This window comes from Typopeltis vanoorti, chromosome 2 (genome assembly GCF_054136105.1).
Source record: "Typopeltis vanoorti isolate ZY-2024b chromosome 2, IOZ_Tvanoo_1.0, whole genome shotgun sequence".
NCBI lineage: Eukaryota > Metazoa > Arthropoda > Arachnida > Uropygi > Thelyphonidae > Typopeltis > Typopeltis vanoorti.
Window position 1 is genome coordinate 108,565,728 of NC_143550.1, and position 18,657 is coordinate 108,584,384.

The following is an 18,657-nucleotide window of genomic DNA, read 5'->3' on the forward strand; positions in this document are numbered from 1 at the left end:
GAAGTAGAGGGAGATGAGATCTGGGAGTTGATGATTGATAGAAACCTGAAATTTAGGGGACATATTGCAAAGGTAGTGAAGGTAACATAGAGGATTGCTGCAATAATGAGGACACTGACCTGCAGAGATAAAATGGTTATCATTCCATTGTATAAGACTCTGATCAGACCACACTTAGACTATTGTTCTCAGATCTGGTCCCCAGGATTTGAAGGGGATAAATTAACTGTGGAAAGAGTACAAGGGCGGATAACAAAGATGGTGTCAGGACTGTAATGATAGTTACGAGGATCAGTTGAGGGAGTGTGGACTGCAGAGTTTGGTGGATAGAAGAAGGAGAGGTGATATGATTGAGACTTTTAAACTGTTGAGAGGTGGTTACAGGGTTGACATTGGGGAGTTCTTTTGCTTGGTTGAACAGCGGGAAGGAGTCATGACAAGGGGCCATCCCTGGAAGTTATGAAAGGAAACTGTGAGAAAGAGGGTGAGGAGTGGTTTCTTTGCATGGATAGTGAACCATATTGAACCATGGAATGTACTGCCTGATGGAGTGGTGAGGGCGAGATAGACTGTGTTTCCTGGGAGGGACCTCCCTCGATGAGTCTTGATAGACTTGTGTTTCTTGGAAAGGACCTCCCACAATGAGTCTTTTGACTCCATGGAAGCCTGAATAATAATAAAAACTTACAGAACCAATTTCTCTTCCTCTTCTTTCATTTCCTTTAATAATTCTCATTGTTTAATCTTTTGCCCAAGTGGTAAGCAAAGTTTGTGTGAGGTATGTTTATGACTAGGCTACTTGTATATAGACATTAACTTTGCATCATTTGCCTCATTATCCTATAATGCAAAAACATTATGGGAAGGCTCACTACCCAGCCCAGTTTTGACCTCTATTGAGGTCTCATCAGTGGGAGCTAGATTCAGAAAGATAAGGTTGAATTAATGCAGAAGTCAATATTCCTATATAAGTAGTGAAAAGTTGTATCCGAGTATTTTAATAATAAGGGAATACAACTTTTTAGAAAGTAAATTAAATCTGACAAGTAGTTTGGTTACAAAGCAAATTAAGTTTTGACAAACAATTATATTCTTTGTTTAGATTATATTTGGTCATTCAAACATATAATAAATGAAATATATATTGATCTTTAATTGACCATGATTTGTAAACATCTAATACCAATAAGTTTCGCCAATGTGGCTGTCCAGCTTCTTCAGGGCTTATAACGGTAAGAGAAAAAACCTCAAAGTTGCTAGTACAAAGAAAATGGAGTAACATTATCATCTAAATTAAACATTAAAACAGAACGCGTATCATTACATGCATGGAGTGTGTTGTGTTAGTCACTGTTATGAGAACACATTCTGTAGTTCTGAGCAAAATTAAATTCTGGCAGGCTGAGTGATCTTATTAAGGTTTTCCATATGTCAGCTATTATCATTCCCTGGTTTCTGTTAAGATTTTCTCCAGAACGAAGGACTACAACAGCTTCTTTGAAGTTTCTACAATGAAAATCTTCTTCTAGATAAGGCATGGAGCTGCTATCCCAATCAATGGTATGGTTAGTAATCGCAAAATGATGGGCTAGACCTGAGTTGTCTGTTCTGTTGTTATTAACATCTCCTATATGTTCTTTTTTTTTTGAATTTCGAGGCTTCTCGACATCTCTCCTATATAGTTTAGACCATAGGTTCCCAAAGTGGGTGGTACCGCCCCCCAGTGGGTGCTGAAGCCTTCTGGGGGGGGGGGGCTATAGTGGGATCAGAAGCATTTGGGGGCATTCAGGCGGTCTAGGGGTCAGTGGCTCTTTATAGAAGAAATTAATAATATATATTTAAAAATTAATTATTTTCATCGTTTTGCGATTAGATGATCATTTAAAATTTAAATATTGCATTTTAATTCATCTTATGCCCATCTTACACGATCAATTTTTTTATCAATTTTCTATTTCAATTATTTAATTATTTGAAAAATTTACCATGTCAGATAGAAATAGATGTCAATTTTCTATGTCAATGAGAAAATAGAGTATGTATAATAGGTTATGTTTACAGTAGCAAATATATTCATTATATTTCATTTCAAAATATATATAAAAATATATAAAACCACTTTTATATATTATACTGTTTTCTGTGGTTATGTTTTGTAGGTTTGTTGTTTATATCTTGTGTAATTATTTTATTTATTAATTATTATTTATAATTATTTGGACGAACAAAATGCACTTGCGTTTTTTTTTTTGGGGGGGGGGGCATTACAAAATTTATGTTTTGCAAAGTGGGCGGTGGCCCGAAAAAGTTTGGGAACCTGTGGTTTAGATCATGTGCTTGTGGTCACTCCAGTGACCACAAGCTTGTTGTACACTCCAGCATGTTTGAAAAAGGATTAATGTCTTTTTGGTGATCTTAAAATGTGACAGACAGTCTTACCGGTTTGAATGCAACTTTGATGTTGAAAGGTTTAAAAAGTTTTGCAATCTTCTCGGACACTGTACCTGCATAAGGAATAACTATGGATGAACTGTATTGAGTGATGGTACGTTGTTGCTGTGGGGGATTTCCATGAAGAATCTTGTTGATTAGATTCTTTGGATAACAATTTTTTATTAATGTCTCTGATATATGAGTAATTTCATCATAGAATTCTTTTTCTTCTGAGATGATGTTCGTAGCTCTATTTTTGAGCATATGTATTATGCTGAGCTTCTGAGAAATATGGTGAGTTGACTTGAAATGAAGGTAGCATTTCAAGTGTGTGTTCGTTTGCCGTAGACTGCTAGTTTTGATAAGTCCATCTGCTAGTTTCTTGATTAGAGTATCCAAAAATGGTAGTTGATTATCTTTTTCTAGTTCCAAAGTGAATTGTATTTTTTGATGAAAAGAATTAATTTTGGTTAAAAAGTCCAAAAGAGCTGTTTTTGTGTCCCTCCAAATTATGAAGACATCATCTACATACCTCCACCACAATAAAGGTTTTTGGGTATAATTTTGAGAGGATGTCTGTTTCTAGCTTTTCCATAAACAGATCTGCACAGGGCGGTGAAAGGGGACTGCCCATGGTTAAGCCATTTAGTTGCTCATATATCGTTTCATTCCATTTGAAATAATTAGATTTAAGGCAGTGACGAAAAAAGTGAGCCGTATCTTCATCACTCAATACAGTAACTTCAGGGAAGAGATTGTATAGGATACTGATAACTTCTTCTACTGGGATGTTGGTAAATAAAAGATACCATGTCCAAGCTAGCGAGAATGTCTGTCTTTAAGATCGAGATGTTTTTCAATAAAGTGCTTTGAATTCTTAATGCAAGTGTCCAATTTTCTGATATGTCCTTTTAGGAGGCTGGAGAGGTGTTTGGACAATAAATATGTGGGAGCATTTCTTCCGTCACGATCGGGCATAGTGGAGTTCCACTATGCCTGATCGTTGACTACTTATTATGGAACATGACTTTCGGGGCTCCATACAACCGTGGCATCAACAGGTGTAGTGACTTCAGATTCCGTTGCAAGTCTGTGGACCAACTAGTCATGTTCCGTAATAAGTTATTAGTGTCCTTGTGGTTTTTCCATGTTGGGCCCGACTCTAATATGTGATATGTTGATGGGTCTGATAGTAGTTCTGCAGTCTTGGCTACGTAGTCCTTAGTGTTTAAAATGACTGTGGCATTACCTTTGTCTGCTTTTAAGATAGTTATTTGTTTATCCTATTTCAAGTTTGAGAGATCTCTTTTTTTTTTTTTTTTTTTTTTTCTTGGGGTGTTATGTTTAGGTTGGGTGGCTTTGCAGTTGAAAGGATAATAGCACTTTTTAATCTCAGATCATTTGCCATTTCTGGAAAGGATGAGAGTGCTTTCCCTATGTTACTGATGATGTCGACCTTAGGCGTATGATCTGGGGCGATGGCAAAATTGAATCCTTTCTTAAGTATTTCAGTTTCTGGTTGTGTTAATATATGGTCCGAAAGGTTAAAAATCACTTTTTCATCAGGGAGGCTCGGTCCGGAGTTGTAATACTTTTCATATAGTGTGTTGAGTTTTTTGAAAACAGTGACTAACACTGTTTTCAAAAAACGCATAACATTACATGCTCCATGCATGTAATGTTATGTGTTCTGTTTTAATGTTTAATTTATACAATAGTGTTACTCCATTTTCTTGTACTAGTCACTGAGTTTTTTCTCTTACCGTTATAAGCCCTGAAGAAGCCAGACAGCCCTGTCAGTTGTGCTGATGGGGTATTAGATGTTTACAAATCATGGTCAATTATATTCTTGTTTAATCCTTTACCCAAGTGTGAGCAAAATTTGTACATAAAGTATCTTTACAAATAAATCTTAAGGATACAAAGGATAATTATTACATTATTGGTGATTTCAACTGTGGAGATATAGATTTACATATAATGTTATTTAAGGAAATGAACAAGATGATATAAAATTTATTTATTTCCAATATTTTGCTCAAGTTAAATGGGCATCTTCAGGGGAATAATACACTTGTATTAACACATGCAGGCACTACTTTAGTAAATGAGAATAAACAGGAGAAATACACTGCTTGGAAAGAAGTTAACGTACCCATAGGCAAGGTGCATTGTGCCATGTAATGAGTCACATATTTGTAGCCAGAATAAATTGGAGGAATAGGATGCTCCCAAATCAGTGTAACTATGTCTGGGTGAAATGGATCTGAGGAGGGAACTGATGGAGTTTGAAAGATGCATTTTCTATAGGATGCCATGTTGCAGGTCTATCTGTTTGGCAAATTGTTGACAAATTGAACCATACTGAGATGGAAGTGCAAGGGAGTCAACTGCAAGTGCTACCCACAGTGAATAATGGAGGGTGGTAGATAGCGTTGAAGTAGTTGTGGTTTGTTGTAGTTGGTGGATTGAGTGGTGGAGACAGAGTTGTAAAGAAGGTGCCCTCCCTCGATGAGTCTTTGGACTCCCTGGAGGTGTCATGTAATAATAATAATAATAACCCACCATACTCACCGAACATGACCATAGGGTGCTACGGCCAACATGACAACATTCATTGGTTGACATGTTAAATTCTGAATTCTAGGCATTGACTGGAACATGAATCTGCACAAAAACATTCAGACTCAAGGCTAACAACACTGGTTTCCATGGTAGGACTGCAATATGCAAGCACCTACATTACCTTAACCAAATGTGTCTTTAGTGGTGAAAAGAGCATGCATACTGAGACGTGGAAGCTTGGAAAGCTGTGTTATGGAGCTATGAGTACGCTACACTCTCTACTGAGCAGATGGACAGATGTGGGTGTAACGGATGCCCAGTGAACATCTCTTATCAGAGTGTGTAATCCTAACTATGAAATTTGGAGGTAACAGTGTGATGGTATGGTCCAATTTTTCCTGTTTTAGCTTTGGATTTTTTTGCTGCCACAAACAGTGAACTCCAAGATGTATCTGAACATTCTGGACAATGCAATGCTTCCTACTTTTGGTGTTTCTACAGAATCTTTTCAATGAGAGACACTGTGTCATAAGGGTGCTGCTGTAACAGTGTGGTTTGTGGACACCTTACCACACTTGACTGGCTTCCACATGGGCCCTGATCTCAACCCCAATGAACATCTGTGGAATGAACTGGAGCATATGGTGAGGTCAAGGGATGTCTGCCTCCACGACAGTCCAGGACCTCATTACATGCCTACAGGAAGAATGGTCCAAAATTCTCATTGATAGCTATCATATGCTTGTGGAAAGTATGCCCTATGGGATTGCTTCAGTCATCATAGTGAAAGGAGGTCCTACATCCTATTAAGGTGGGTGTTATGGCTGTTAGTTCCTAACACTATGGTGTCTGTTGACTTCTTTCCAAGCAGTGTACAGGATGGCCTATAGTCCTAAAACTACCCCACCTATTGGTTTATATTTAAGTGTTCTTGGCTATTGAGTAGATTGTCTGCAGATGAGAGGTTCCCATATGAGCAGCAGTATGATGCCACACCCACATAACCATATTTGTTAGTTCAAGTTAGGATGGTTCATGAGGGCAGAAAGAGATTCAAGGAAAAGCATACTGAATTTAAATTTGCTTCAGTGGAGTAAGATGGCTTTTTCCAGTTGATCCTGTGGCAGGTGTCCAGGGGATGGCAATATCCTAATGTTGGCGGTCCTGTCTGTTGTCATAGTAGGAAAGGCTGCAGCTACAGTGCAGCTGGTAGACCCCAAGTAAATCCAGAAGTTGAAGCTGCATTTTAGGAGAGCAGATAAGGGTAATTTTTGTGGTTTGTAAGTGATTACATTTTTAAGATCTTGGCCACCTTTTCAGAGAGGCCACTGTTATATGGAATGATGATAGATTAGTTGTAATCTATGTTATGTTAAGAGGAGAGATGTGGGCACAGGGTGTTAGTATTCTTTTTTATCTGTTGGGAGGTGTAGCCATTGGCTAAAAAGATGTTTTGCATGTGATTAATTGGTAAGTGCAGTGTTATCAGAGCAAATCAATTTTGCTTATGAATTAGGGTTTATAGTGCTATTTTGTTGTGATGTGACTGTTGGTGAATGTATACATATATATGTGTGGTGATGGATGGATGCAACAGCCTGCTCTTCCTAGATACCCTAGTATCTAGGAAGGGCAGACAGTTACTTTATATATATGTAGTGAATCAGATCCTTGGGTGTTGGCTATTCAAATGGTAAAGAAAAAATGTTTAAGGTGTATCTAGTCATGTGGCCAGATTTCAAACATGTTGTTTACATAGCATAGCCAAATAGTAGGTGTGTATGTGTGGAAGAGTTTAAGACATTCTTTTCAAACATCCATAAAGAAGTTTGCCAGGGGAGGGGGGGAGTGCTTGGCTGTACCCTCTATTTGCGCATAAAATTTTCCTCACCAAATGAAATAGCTCGAGTTCATGGTGATATCGGGAGGAAAGTCTGCTTGGATTAGATCAAAGGTGTCTTTAAGTGGGCCTTTCAAGAATAAGGAGGGGATGTCAAAACTGACCATTAAATTAATGTTGAGGAGTGCAAGGTCTTGTATACTGGACTTAAAATGTTTTTCTTTATATGTGAAAAGTTGTTGTCAGTAATATGAGAGAGCACTTTGCTAAATGTTTGGATAGCTTGTAGGTGAGTGAGTCTATAACATCTACAATTGGGCATAGTGGTATATTCTCTTTATGGATTTTTGAAAACCCATATATCCTGGGTCTTCTAAAGCTCAGTCAGTTTTGACAATGCCCTTCAGCTGGAAAGACCTGGGTTCGAATCCCATCTAGGACACGAAGAACCTTTCTCAGGGATTTTCAAGTGAAGATGAGTTAGCTGGTCTTATACAGGGGTGGTAAGGTTTTTTTTTTCTCCCAGAAATTCAGAATTTCATCCAAATCAGCCAGGAGAGCACATGCAGTCGACATACAAAGTACACTTATAAGCACAGGACCAACCACCTTATCCCAAAATTATAGTTATGAAATTCAAAGATATCTTGGATGGTTATGAGGCACTTAAGCACCCATTAAGAACTGTAGAAGAATTATATATATATATGGGGGAGGAGGCTGGAATGGTAAGGTTTTAATTAGTTGGCCACTTCTGGTAAGCCAGAGGAAGACATTTTTCAGAGCTCTATGGATAGTTTTGATCTGTGTGTGTGTGTGTGTGTGTGTGTGTGTGTGTGTGTGTGTGTTGGTGGTGTGTGGGAGAGGGGGGGGGTCATAGTTTAGTTAGCAGTAGGTAGACTGGTCTCATAAAAGACCAGCCATTTTTTTTGTGTAATCTGAGTGGTTGAGAATCACAGTTGCATTGTTCTTATCCAGTTTTATTTATTTTATTATTTTATTTTTTTTGAGACTTGGTAGAGATTTAAATTCTCTGTCAGACAGGTTTCACCTTTGATAGCACATCGGCTTCATCTAACCTAATATTGTTAGCCTCACTGGTTGGAAGCTTGTAAATTCCACACTAAATTTTGATCATGAAGGCGATGTACTGGCCATGATTCAGTGCATTCATAGAATCTATTTTGAGAGTAGCAGATGACAGGTTTAACACGTTTTCCGATGGTCTTAAAGGATTTTGTAGATTTGTATAGTCAGGGCCATTTTAAGGTAACGGCAAACCTGGCATCTGCCTGGGCTCCACTCTTTTTGGGGGGCCCCCATTCTCTTATTGTGAACTAAAATGAAATTACTAAAAAAATGAATTAAGAAACAGCATGGCACAGTCACGATTAAACCACCTAAGTTTAATGAGCATTGAACATGAGATTTTACAAAATATTAACTTTGATGACCTACTGATTTTTTCCACATCAAAATGTAGAAAAGTCACTTTATAATGTTAGTTTTGCTATGGGGAAGTGCGTGGGTGGGAAGGAGTGAATTGTTGTGTTATTTTTGTTTTGAATATCGCCTTCACATCCACCAATGGAATTACTTGTGACTTCAAAATTGCTGAGTATCTTATTATTATTATTACTGAACATTAGGAAATGTGATAGGGGGCCTCACATCTCTCTTCCTGCCGGGGGCCCAAGAGGGTGTTGATTCGGCCCTGTATATAGTGATATAAATTGTAATATTGAATATAGGGTATAGATTGTAAGGGGATACAGATTGCATGTAGGAAAATGAATGCATGTAAGATGAGCAAAAGAGAATTTATATTACTGAGGAATAACTACCTTAAGCAACACATAAGGAATAGGACTGGTGGTGCAAGAATATTGGTTCTAGTAATATCATCTGAAAATCTCTCTATAAATGAGATGATGCTTCTTAATTATACTCTTATAATTAAGAAGGGTATATGCGGAACTATAACAGCAACTGGAATTTTGATCATGACTGAGAACAATCATTTGCTTATCACTGTGTTCTTTCTTTATTCTGAATGCAGATTGATACTTATTAATAGATATATATATATACCACCATGTTTTTCTTTAAGTTTCTAATTAAATAACCAAGAGGAGACCTCCACACAAAAAGTGTAAAGAAAGAACACAGTGATAAGCAAATGATTAATAACTGCCACATTTATTATTAGTATTATACGGGTATCTCCATGGAGTCAGAAGATTCATCAAGGGAAACTCACACTAACCTTTATACACACAATACCTGTCATACCTCTCTTTAAACTTATTCACTGTCCCTGTCAAGGCACTCACAACTAATTCTTTGAGCCTGTTCCACTCATTCATCACTCTCTGAGCAAAAAATCTGGTCTGCATGCACTTACTAACCATACTCTTACACAACTTCCAGGGGTTACCCCTAGTCTCTATTCATCATGTATTGAAAATTTTCCTTTGTGTCAATGTTTTAGAAACCCCTCCCTTTAATAACTTATAAGTTTCTACATGTCCCCTCTTTTCTGCCTATTAGCTAAACTTTGCAACCCACTCACCTTCAACCTATTTTCATAGATAGCATTCCAGAGACCTGTCACCAGCTTGGTCACTCATCTCTGAATCCTCTCCACCACCTTTTGATCACCAAGAAACCTAGGTGACCAAATCTGTGCACAGTAGTCAAAATGCAGATAAATCATAACCTTATAATGAGAGATAATAACCTCCCTATTTTTACATGTATGTTTTTCAACATTCAAGTAATCATTTGAGTTATTTTACCAACATTTCTATTTTGCATTTTTTTTTGTCAATGTGTTTACATTGGAAATAGTGAAAAGTTTACTGCATTTTTCATGCACACCTTTTAGTTTTGTATGGTTTATATAAGTAAAAAAAGCAGATTGCATTAAAAATTAGAGTGATTGTAATTTTATACAGTTGACTCTCACTATAGCAAACTCACATAGGGACCACAGGAATAGTTCTTTATAGTGAATATTTTTCTATAGTGAATTTTTTTTTTCAGAATGGCATTGAGCATATTAGGTCAGGAGGTGATTTATTGTAATGGTGTTTGTAATAGTGAGAATTGACTGTGCTTGCTTTATACAAATACAACAGTACTTACTTTGTTATAAGGATTCTCTTGCAAAGCTTTATGAAGTAGTTTAGAGGGATCTTCATCTTGTTTTCTTTGGATGCCTGTAAACATGGAGAGAGTGGAACGCCTCTTCATTAGAGGAGGAGGCGATGATGGTGGAGAATTATCCAAAGTAAATTTAGGTTGCTCTGAAAACAAAGCAGATATGTGCTCTAAACATGCAAAACAAAAATAAATAAAAAAAAAAAGGGAGCAAAAGATTAATCTGTTCAATTATGCTGCATTACAACTTTACAAGAAATATATGTTCTGTATGAAACGAGATATTCTATATAGTGAATCCAAAGGAAACATAAAGCATTTATGCTATCTCTGATATTCAGTACATCTTCTCTAAATCTGAGAGTAAGGATAGTAAGTTTGATAAAATTCCCTCAGACAAAATAAACAGCAAATAAATGTGGCTAGTACACTCACATAAGAAATCTGAATAAGAATTGCTGTTCATGATGTAAGTACCATGCAATCAAAGACTAGTATCCAGTTAACTGCAATAAGTATAGCATTCCTTGCTGAGCTGCAGTATATGTTTATAAAAGCTGATTTTTTTTTTTTTAAGTGAAAATCCAGTGAGCTTACATCTTAACTGTCTCAAAATCCTAATAAACTGGATATAATCAAAGAATCTAATTCATCATCATCAAAAATGCAATGAAGTACGGAAAGCAGCAAGATCTGATAAAGCCAAATGGTTGGAGGACCAGTACAAAAAGATTGAACAGTACTATGGAGAACACAAAACTAGAGAAGTCTACAAACTTATAACAAATGTCAATAGGAAGTGGTAAACAAGATCAGTAGCGGTTAAAGTATTGATGGACAAGACCGAAATCATACACAGATGGACAAGATATTGCAGCGAACTATATAAAAGTCAACTAAATAATACTGCAACAGAAGTAATCAAAGAACTAAAAGCAATCTCTCCACCAGCAGAGATATTTGAAAATGACATCTTGGAAGAGGAGGTGAATAAGGCTATAAAATATCTCAAGAACAACAAGAGTCCTGGAGATGACAACATAATAGGCGAGATGCTAAAATATGGGGGAGAACCAGTTGTAAAAGAAATGCATAACTTATCTAATGAAATATGGAGATCAGGGTAATGCCCCCGAAGAGGGGAAAAAATCGGTCTTGGTTGTTCTTCATAAGAAAGGCAGTGCTTTAGAATGCACCAATTACAGAACTATTGCATTAATGAGTCATCTTGGCAAAGTGTTGATGAAAATACTAACAGAACGCCTGAAGAGTCATATGGAGGCACATCTTCCTGATGAGCAAGCCGGATTTCGAAAAGATCGAAGTACAGTGCAACAAATACTCACACTAAGACTAATAGCAGAGAAAGCTCGAAGAAAGAACAAAAAGATATACTGCTGTTTTGTGGACTTCCAAAAGGTATTTGATAATATTGACCAAAATATAACATGGACTGTCTTGGAATCCTATGGTGTGGACAATAAATTGATCCACCTGCTGAAAGATATAAACAGCCAAGCACAAGCAAAAATCAGGATAGCAGGTGCGACTGGAGATTGGTTTGCCACTAGTCAAGGCACAAGACAAGGGGACCCATTATCGCCAATCATCTTCATTACACATCTGGAAAGAACACTAGATAAAATTAAAGAAGGTGGAGGCATTTCAAGGCAAGGCTGGAATAGACATTGCAAACATTATACACAGAAGGAAAAAAGATATGGACTAAATGTCAACTTTGAAAAAACTAAAACAATTATATTTGGACAACGGGAGTTACTGAACATAGTTACCATAGACAGATTTCAACTAGAAAATGTGGAACATTTCACATATCTTGGATGCCACATGATGCATGACTTGGACCCCAAAAAAGAGATAAAAATTAGAACAGCCAGGGCAAAAACTATTTTAAAAGCCATGGACAAAATATGGAAGAGCTGAGCTATAAAGATGCAAACTAAACTGCACATTGTAGAAACATGTATCTTCAGCAGCATGCTCTATGGATGTGAGGTCTGGGTACTCCTGAGAGAATCTGAAAGCAGGATATTAGCATTTGAGAGGAAGTGCTATAGAAAGATCTTGAGAATAAGCTGGATCCAGAAAGTGAACAATGAGGAAATCTACAGATGAATAAAACCAAAAGAAAACCTGATCCAGAAAATAATCAAAAGGAAACTACGTCTCTTTGGCCATATATGTAGAATGAACGATGAGAGGAAAATAAAAATGCTGCTGTTTGGATGCTTTATTGAAGGAAAGAACAAAAAAGGAAGACCAAACAGAGAATGGGGCGATGACATTGTGTCAAATGGTGCGGAAACTCCATACACAAACTGTGTCATCTTGAACAAAATATAATGCAATGGAAGAATCATATCAAGATGGCATCAGACACCTGCGGGCATTGGACCCATGGTTGTTGATGATGATGCTACTAATTATATATTGGGTTTTATCCTTTATCCAAGTGTAAGCAAATAAAGTTTGCACCTGAAGTACTTTCAGGACTGTTGCAACTTGTGGTAAAGGTGGTATAAGTTCTCATCACTTTCCTTAGCATCTCCTTTGGACATGTATAATGCTATGCATCAAGGGCAGGGCCACTACCCAGACTAGTTTTGACCTTTATTGAGATCTCATTGGTGGGAGTCAGCCCCAGAGGTGCTGATACTAACGGTCTGGGTAGTGGCCCTTCCCTTAATGCAGAGCACTATACATGTCCGCAAGGAGATGTGCTTTACGTTATGGGAGATACTAAGGAAAGTGATGAGAACTTATACCACCTTTACTATGAGTTGCCCCAGTCCTGAAAGTACTTCAGGTGCAAACTTTGTTTGCTGTGGAAAAAGGATAAAACCCAATATATAATTAGTAGCATAGCCAAGTGAAAAAACTTCCTTAAACTTATCTCTAATCCAGAGAAGTTTAATAATAGGATATGACACCCTTTGGCAACTCGTATAGGTAAATATGACTTCTCCATTACTGGCTCCCACTGATGAGACCTCAATAAAAGTTGAAACCAGTCTGGGGAGTGGCCCTTCCCTTAATGCATAGCATTATACATATCCACAAGGAGATGTGCTTTGCATTACGGGAGATACTAAGGAAAGTGAAGAGAACTTATACCACCTTTATCACGAGTTGCCCCAGTCCTGAAAGTACTTCAAGTGCAAACTTTGTTTGCTTACACTTGGATAACGGATAAAACCCAATATATAATTAAAAGAATAGGATTAACCATATGCAGAGATGAATCCAAGAAAATTACAGTATAGACCAAGCACAAAAAATTAAAAATATGATATTTCACATTGCAGTCTCTGCAGCTCAGATGATAATGCCCTGTGACTGGAAAAACCTGGGTGCAAATCCTGTCTAGGATGTCAAGAATCTTTATAAAGCTTTTTAATTGAAGGTGGGTCAGCCAGATATGTTTTTCCCTCCTCTCAGAACATGGGTTTTTTCATCCTGCAGTTAAGCAATTATAAGCATAAGACCAACCACCTTATCCCATTAAAATTATGGTTACAAAAGTGAAGGATACCTGACAGATTGTGGATCCTAAAGGCCTATAAGGGTCACTGATGAATGAATTTCACACACTGCAAGTAAGTTAACTATTTCCGTATTTGAAAATTTTGCACCATATATATAATTGATGAATGCTCTCAAGCATTACCTGCAAATGTTGCTGCTTAGAAAATGTTTTCATCAGATTTGTATATAAGACACTGTTTGAAACAAATACATTGAGAATAAAGGGAAAAACCATCACAAATCAAATAGTATAGCAAGTTATTTTTATGGTCACACCACAAGAATTATCTTATGTGCATTGCAGATTTTATCTTATCTGAAACATCTTTTGCCATGACATATATGTTCTGGATCTGTAGAGGACTAAATTTTACTAAGTAGAAGTATTTGTAATAAAGCTGTAAGGCAGCATAAATGTGCAAAAAATATTATAACTGGAAATCAAAATAAGTGAAAATAAAAATGTTAAAAAAAAGCTATTTATTTAAAAATGTTTTATATGCAAAATAAATATCATGGTCTTGGCAGAATCATCAATTCTATAATTAAGCAAGGCTTTCAAATCACAGTGCAAATAATAGCCAATAAAGTCTCAGATAAGCTCCTACTTGTTGCAACAGAGTAAGTAGCTAATTTTCTCTCTAAGCACTCTTTGCATGCCATGGCAGAAATTTGTTTATCCATAACTTTTTTTTAATTATCAATTTCAAAACCTTATTCGTACTTTCCGCCTTTTTTTTTTAACTCATCCATTAATTACTATTATTATTACATTCCAAGGATTCATTGCAGGGAGGGCAATACACTCCACATATACACTACTTAACACTAAAGAAAGAACTAAAGCCTTTAGAATATTCCCTAATTCTGATGGCAGATAAACAACTTAGTTAAAACTATTTGTTCTAAAATAATACTTCGTTTTGGCAGAAAGGATTTTTTTTATTTATTTTATTTATGGTTACATTTGATATTAACCAATTGTCTTGACATGATGATGATCATTCTCTACTTAGAATAACTAAAACCTTCTTGTAAATACATTTATGTACTCAAGTTCCTCAATATCTGAAAGACTAGTTCTTTTCTGCTACACACGAAATGGCATGTAGCAAATTCTCAACATGCTTATATTTTCTTTCTGAATGAGATTATTGTCACTGTATAAATCTGACCTAAAGTAGACCACAGTTCTTGTATGTGGAACAAAAATTCTGAAATCTCATGAAAGTCTTTGGCTCTGTTCAGAAGCAAACAGATATGCTGATTAGCAACCTCTCTCTTGTTCTGTCTGCTCACATTAACACAGATATGTTCCTGCATTTTCAAAATAGGAATGCAAGTAAACATAATTACAATGAATAAAAGATGGAAGATTTATGTAAAGTAAAATTTTTGCTTCAGTACAAACACAGAAAAAAATTCAACAAAGTGTCATGGCAGCTTCAGTAAGGTAACAAATGGTCAATAAATGTGTAGAGTTAAAAATCATAATAACAAAACCTAGGAAAGGTCAGAAGATGAAGCAGTATCCTTAAGTGAAGAAAGTAAAGTAGAGATTTCCTTTACATGAAATGTTACGTGAATGTTAAACTGCTTCAGAATTTTAGAAGTAATATCCAATATTTTGACATAAGTAGAATGCAAGCAATTTCTTCTTGACCAAAAGAAACAGGAATCCTATAATCATATAACTATTAAATGCTTTTTGACAAAAATCTCAGTGAAGCTATTAGTTATAAAAGTTGTTTTAATGTATTGTAACTCCTGATGTAGTAAATCAGTAGAACATAAAATATGAGCATAGGGTCAGTGTATTAAAATTTTAATAGTTCCATTTTTCTGACAAGGATGATGGTATGGATGTATACTGATGCAATTTCCTGTATGAGTTTTCTACTGCAATACAGAAAAGTGAAGATTACCATCCTGATGATAAAAAAATTAACAGATAAAGAAAAAAAAAAAGAGTTGGTTGATTTTTCTCCCCATTTTCTAATGTGAACCTGTATTAATCATGAATACAAAATTTTCTAGATCACAGGAAGAACTATCTCAAACTATAAAGATATTGTCAATATACCTGTACCATAATGTTGGCTTGTGAGAAATATTACTCAGGAGACGTTAATATCATTCCATAGAATAGTTTGCAAGAGTGGGTGAAAGAGGAATAATTTATTCTGAAGCATAAAATATCCAACATGAATTACAAAATTAAAAAAGTATTAGCCAGAAAATCCTATCTGATAATTCAGTGGTATCTGATAAAGGTATGCTGATAAAAGTGAGACTATATCCAGACTTATGTCATATAGACCCAGGTGAAGATCATAGATTTTGTTCTTAAAGTACAGAGTGTCCTTAATACGAGAGGCAGACTTTTCTGAGAAAGCAGAGGTGACAAATGTTTAGAAAATATATCCAATGGACAACTGACACAATTAACAATGGGCCATAAGAGTTGATTAGTTGGTTGTTTTGGATTGACAGTCAAAACAATTAAGGCTATCAGGTGAGTAGATTATGTCTATCAATTGCATATGTTCGTATGGCCAGTGTGCCTATTTTCAGGGATGAAAAACCCAAGTTTCCAGAAGGTAAAACCATGCCACCTCCATATGAGATATAAGGGTATATCTATCTTGTGGATCTTAGAGAGACCACGTTGTCTAGGGGGAATATGTAAAATGTCTTGAGTTATTTTCTTTAAAGCATCATTCCAATTAGAAATATTATCAATGAGGATCAGAAGAGAAGTATCATTAAGTAGAATAATCATGAAGTACTAATGAAATCTTTCTGTAATATTTTCTCTCTCTCTCATGCTGTATGACTACAGCATGAGAGAGAAAATATTACAGAAAGATTTCATTAGTACTTCATGACTATTCATGACCAGAAACTGAAGGTTGGGGAGAAGGTCCAAGAGATAACACATAACTAAGATTTGAAAGAAACAACTTATGTGACTTGGTCATATCAGTAGATCAAACAATCAGATTAAACAATCTAGTTATCCTATTCCATTCAAGTGCCATCTCCAATCTAGGAGGTTGCCTACCATGATTTAACTCATGGTTAACTATGGGCATTATATGTGGTGAGGACCCTATCTCTTCCACATATTGTCGTAACTATTCATGGTTGTAAACTGTGTGTGTGTGTATTTTCCATGGGGCCGATTTGCCTGTTCTGGGGAGCAAAAACCTGATTTTTCAGGTGAAAAACCTCCTACCTCTGAGACCAGATAACTCACCTTTGGTCAAAAGAGACTAGATAAAGCTTCTTCACATCATGGACAAGAATCAAACCCAGGTCTTTCCAACCAAAGGACTTTATCTATACTGACTGGGCTAAGGAGGCTCAATCTAGTCATAGGAACTACCAATTCCCTAACACATTCTCATAATACATGAACTGATATCCAGTCCAAAACCCATAGCTGTATTGACATCCATATTCTGTAATATCCTATGTACCTCAACTCCATCTATCCTTACTTCCACATTAACCCCCTGTTATCTATTACTATAATATCATCACCTGGATGATACACCTTTGCAAAATGATTACTCAATAATTCAGCTAGCTCAAAAGTGTTTCAGTCACTTCCCTAGTGTCTGCATTCTTCAAAAATCATTCTACTGTTAATAATAGCTTTAATAAAATATGTGCACTAGATATATTTAAATAACTTTCATGGCTTACACACATAACAAAAATAATATGGAATTTATTCAAAAACTTCAATATATTTCATCCAACATTACATGAACATTGTCAGGGGGGGAGAGAGAGAGAGACTGATAACTACATTCAAAAGATGAATCATAATCATCATCAGCTATTGTCAGTCCATTTCTGGATGAACCTTTCCAGGATTACTCCAAAACTGTCTGTCAATGGCTCTCCTTCCTCATGTCACTCCTGCAAATTTGATGATATCATCAATCCACCATGATTTGGATTGACGTCATGGTTGTTTTTCCTCTTGTGGAATCCAATCCAGTACTTACTTTGTCCATCATTGATCTTGGCTTCGAGTAATATGCCCAGCTCATTGCCACTTCAGATGTTTCACTCCTCCTATGATATCATACGTTGGTTTGATTACTTATCTATGTATTCCTTTTGTTATACCAAACACTTCTTTCCATACTAAATTGTGTTGTTTTTTTTTATTTTTTGAATTTCTTTTGCACTTAGTGTCAATTTTTCACAGCCATACGTCAATATATAGGAAGAATACATTGATTAAAAACTTTTCTTTTCAGGCATAATGGTAATTGGCTTTTAAATATTGACTGTAATTTTCCAAATGCTTTCCACCCAAGCATTGTGCATCTGTTAATTTCATCCATGATATTTTGTTCCATTGATATCCTTTGTCCTAAGTATATGTAATGACCTACTTGTGCAATTTGATCATTATTGATTCTGATTATTTCTCGTTGGACATAGCTACTGAACATAACTTGGGTCTTCTTTAGGTTTACCTGTAGGCCAGCTGCTTTGCTAGCCATTTGGAGTTCATGGATATGAGCCTGTAATTCATGTGCAGTTAAAGTAAAGATTACTATGTCATCTGCAAAGTGTCAATGGCTTAAATATCTTCCATATATCTTCAGAACCTTTCTCTTCCCAATCAAGAAGTTTCAATATTTCTTCTTGGCATGCTGAATAGTTTTAGAGATATTGTGTCAACTTGTCTTATACCTCTCTGTATTTCCAGAGTAGCAATGTTTCCAATGAAATGAATTGATGCTGTTGCAGTGGTTTATGGTGATTTGATGGTCCTGACATACGGCTCCTCCACTTGCTGGTTTTGTAATGCTTTAAGTATTGCACAAGTTTTTATTGAATCAAAGGCTTTCTCATAATCAATAAAACCAACACATAATGGTAGCTGATATTCATTACACTGTTCAATAATCTGTTGTACAACTCGAATACGGTCCATTGTACTAAAGCTACTTCGAAAGCCTTCACGTTCTTTTGGTTGTGCTGGGTCAGTTGCACAAAGCCTATGAGCCAAGACTTTTGGAAACACAAAAGCCACCAATAGTAGACTCATGGGTTGGTTGTTCACCAAGTCTTCTACCTTCACC

At 36.2% G+C, this 18,657-nt stretch overlaps 1 protein-coding gene across 5 annotated transcripts in view; it reads right to left on the bottom strand.

Annotated features, from left to right (window-relative positions):
* Positions 1 to 18,657, bottom strand: part of LOC150109321 (Na(+)/H(+) exchanger beta-like) — a 489,491-nt gene that overhangs the window by 13,663 nt on the left and 457,171 nt on the right. For all 5 annotated transcript variants that reach the window (XM_090412496.1, XM_090412499.1, XM_090412495.1 and 2 more), the window contains one exon: positions 9,986 to 10,146. In XM_090412496.1, the coding sequence (XP_090268622.1) occupies positions 9,986 to 10,146 (161 nt within the window). The remainder of the gene's footprint in view (positions 1 to 9,985; positions 10,147 to 18,657) is intronic.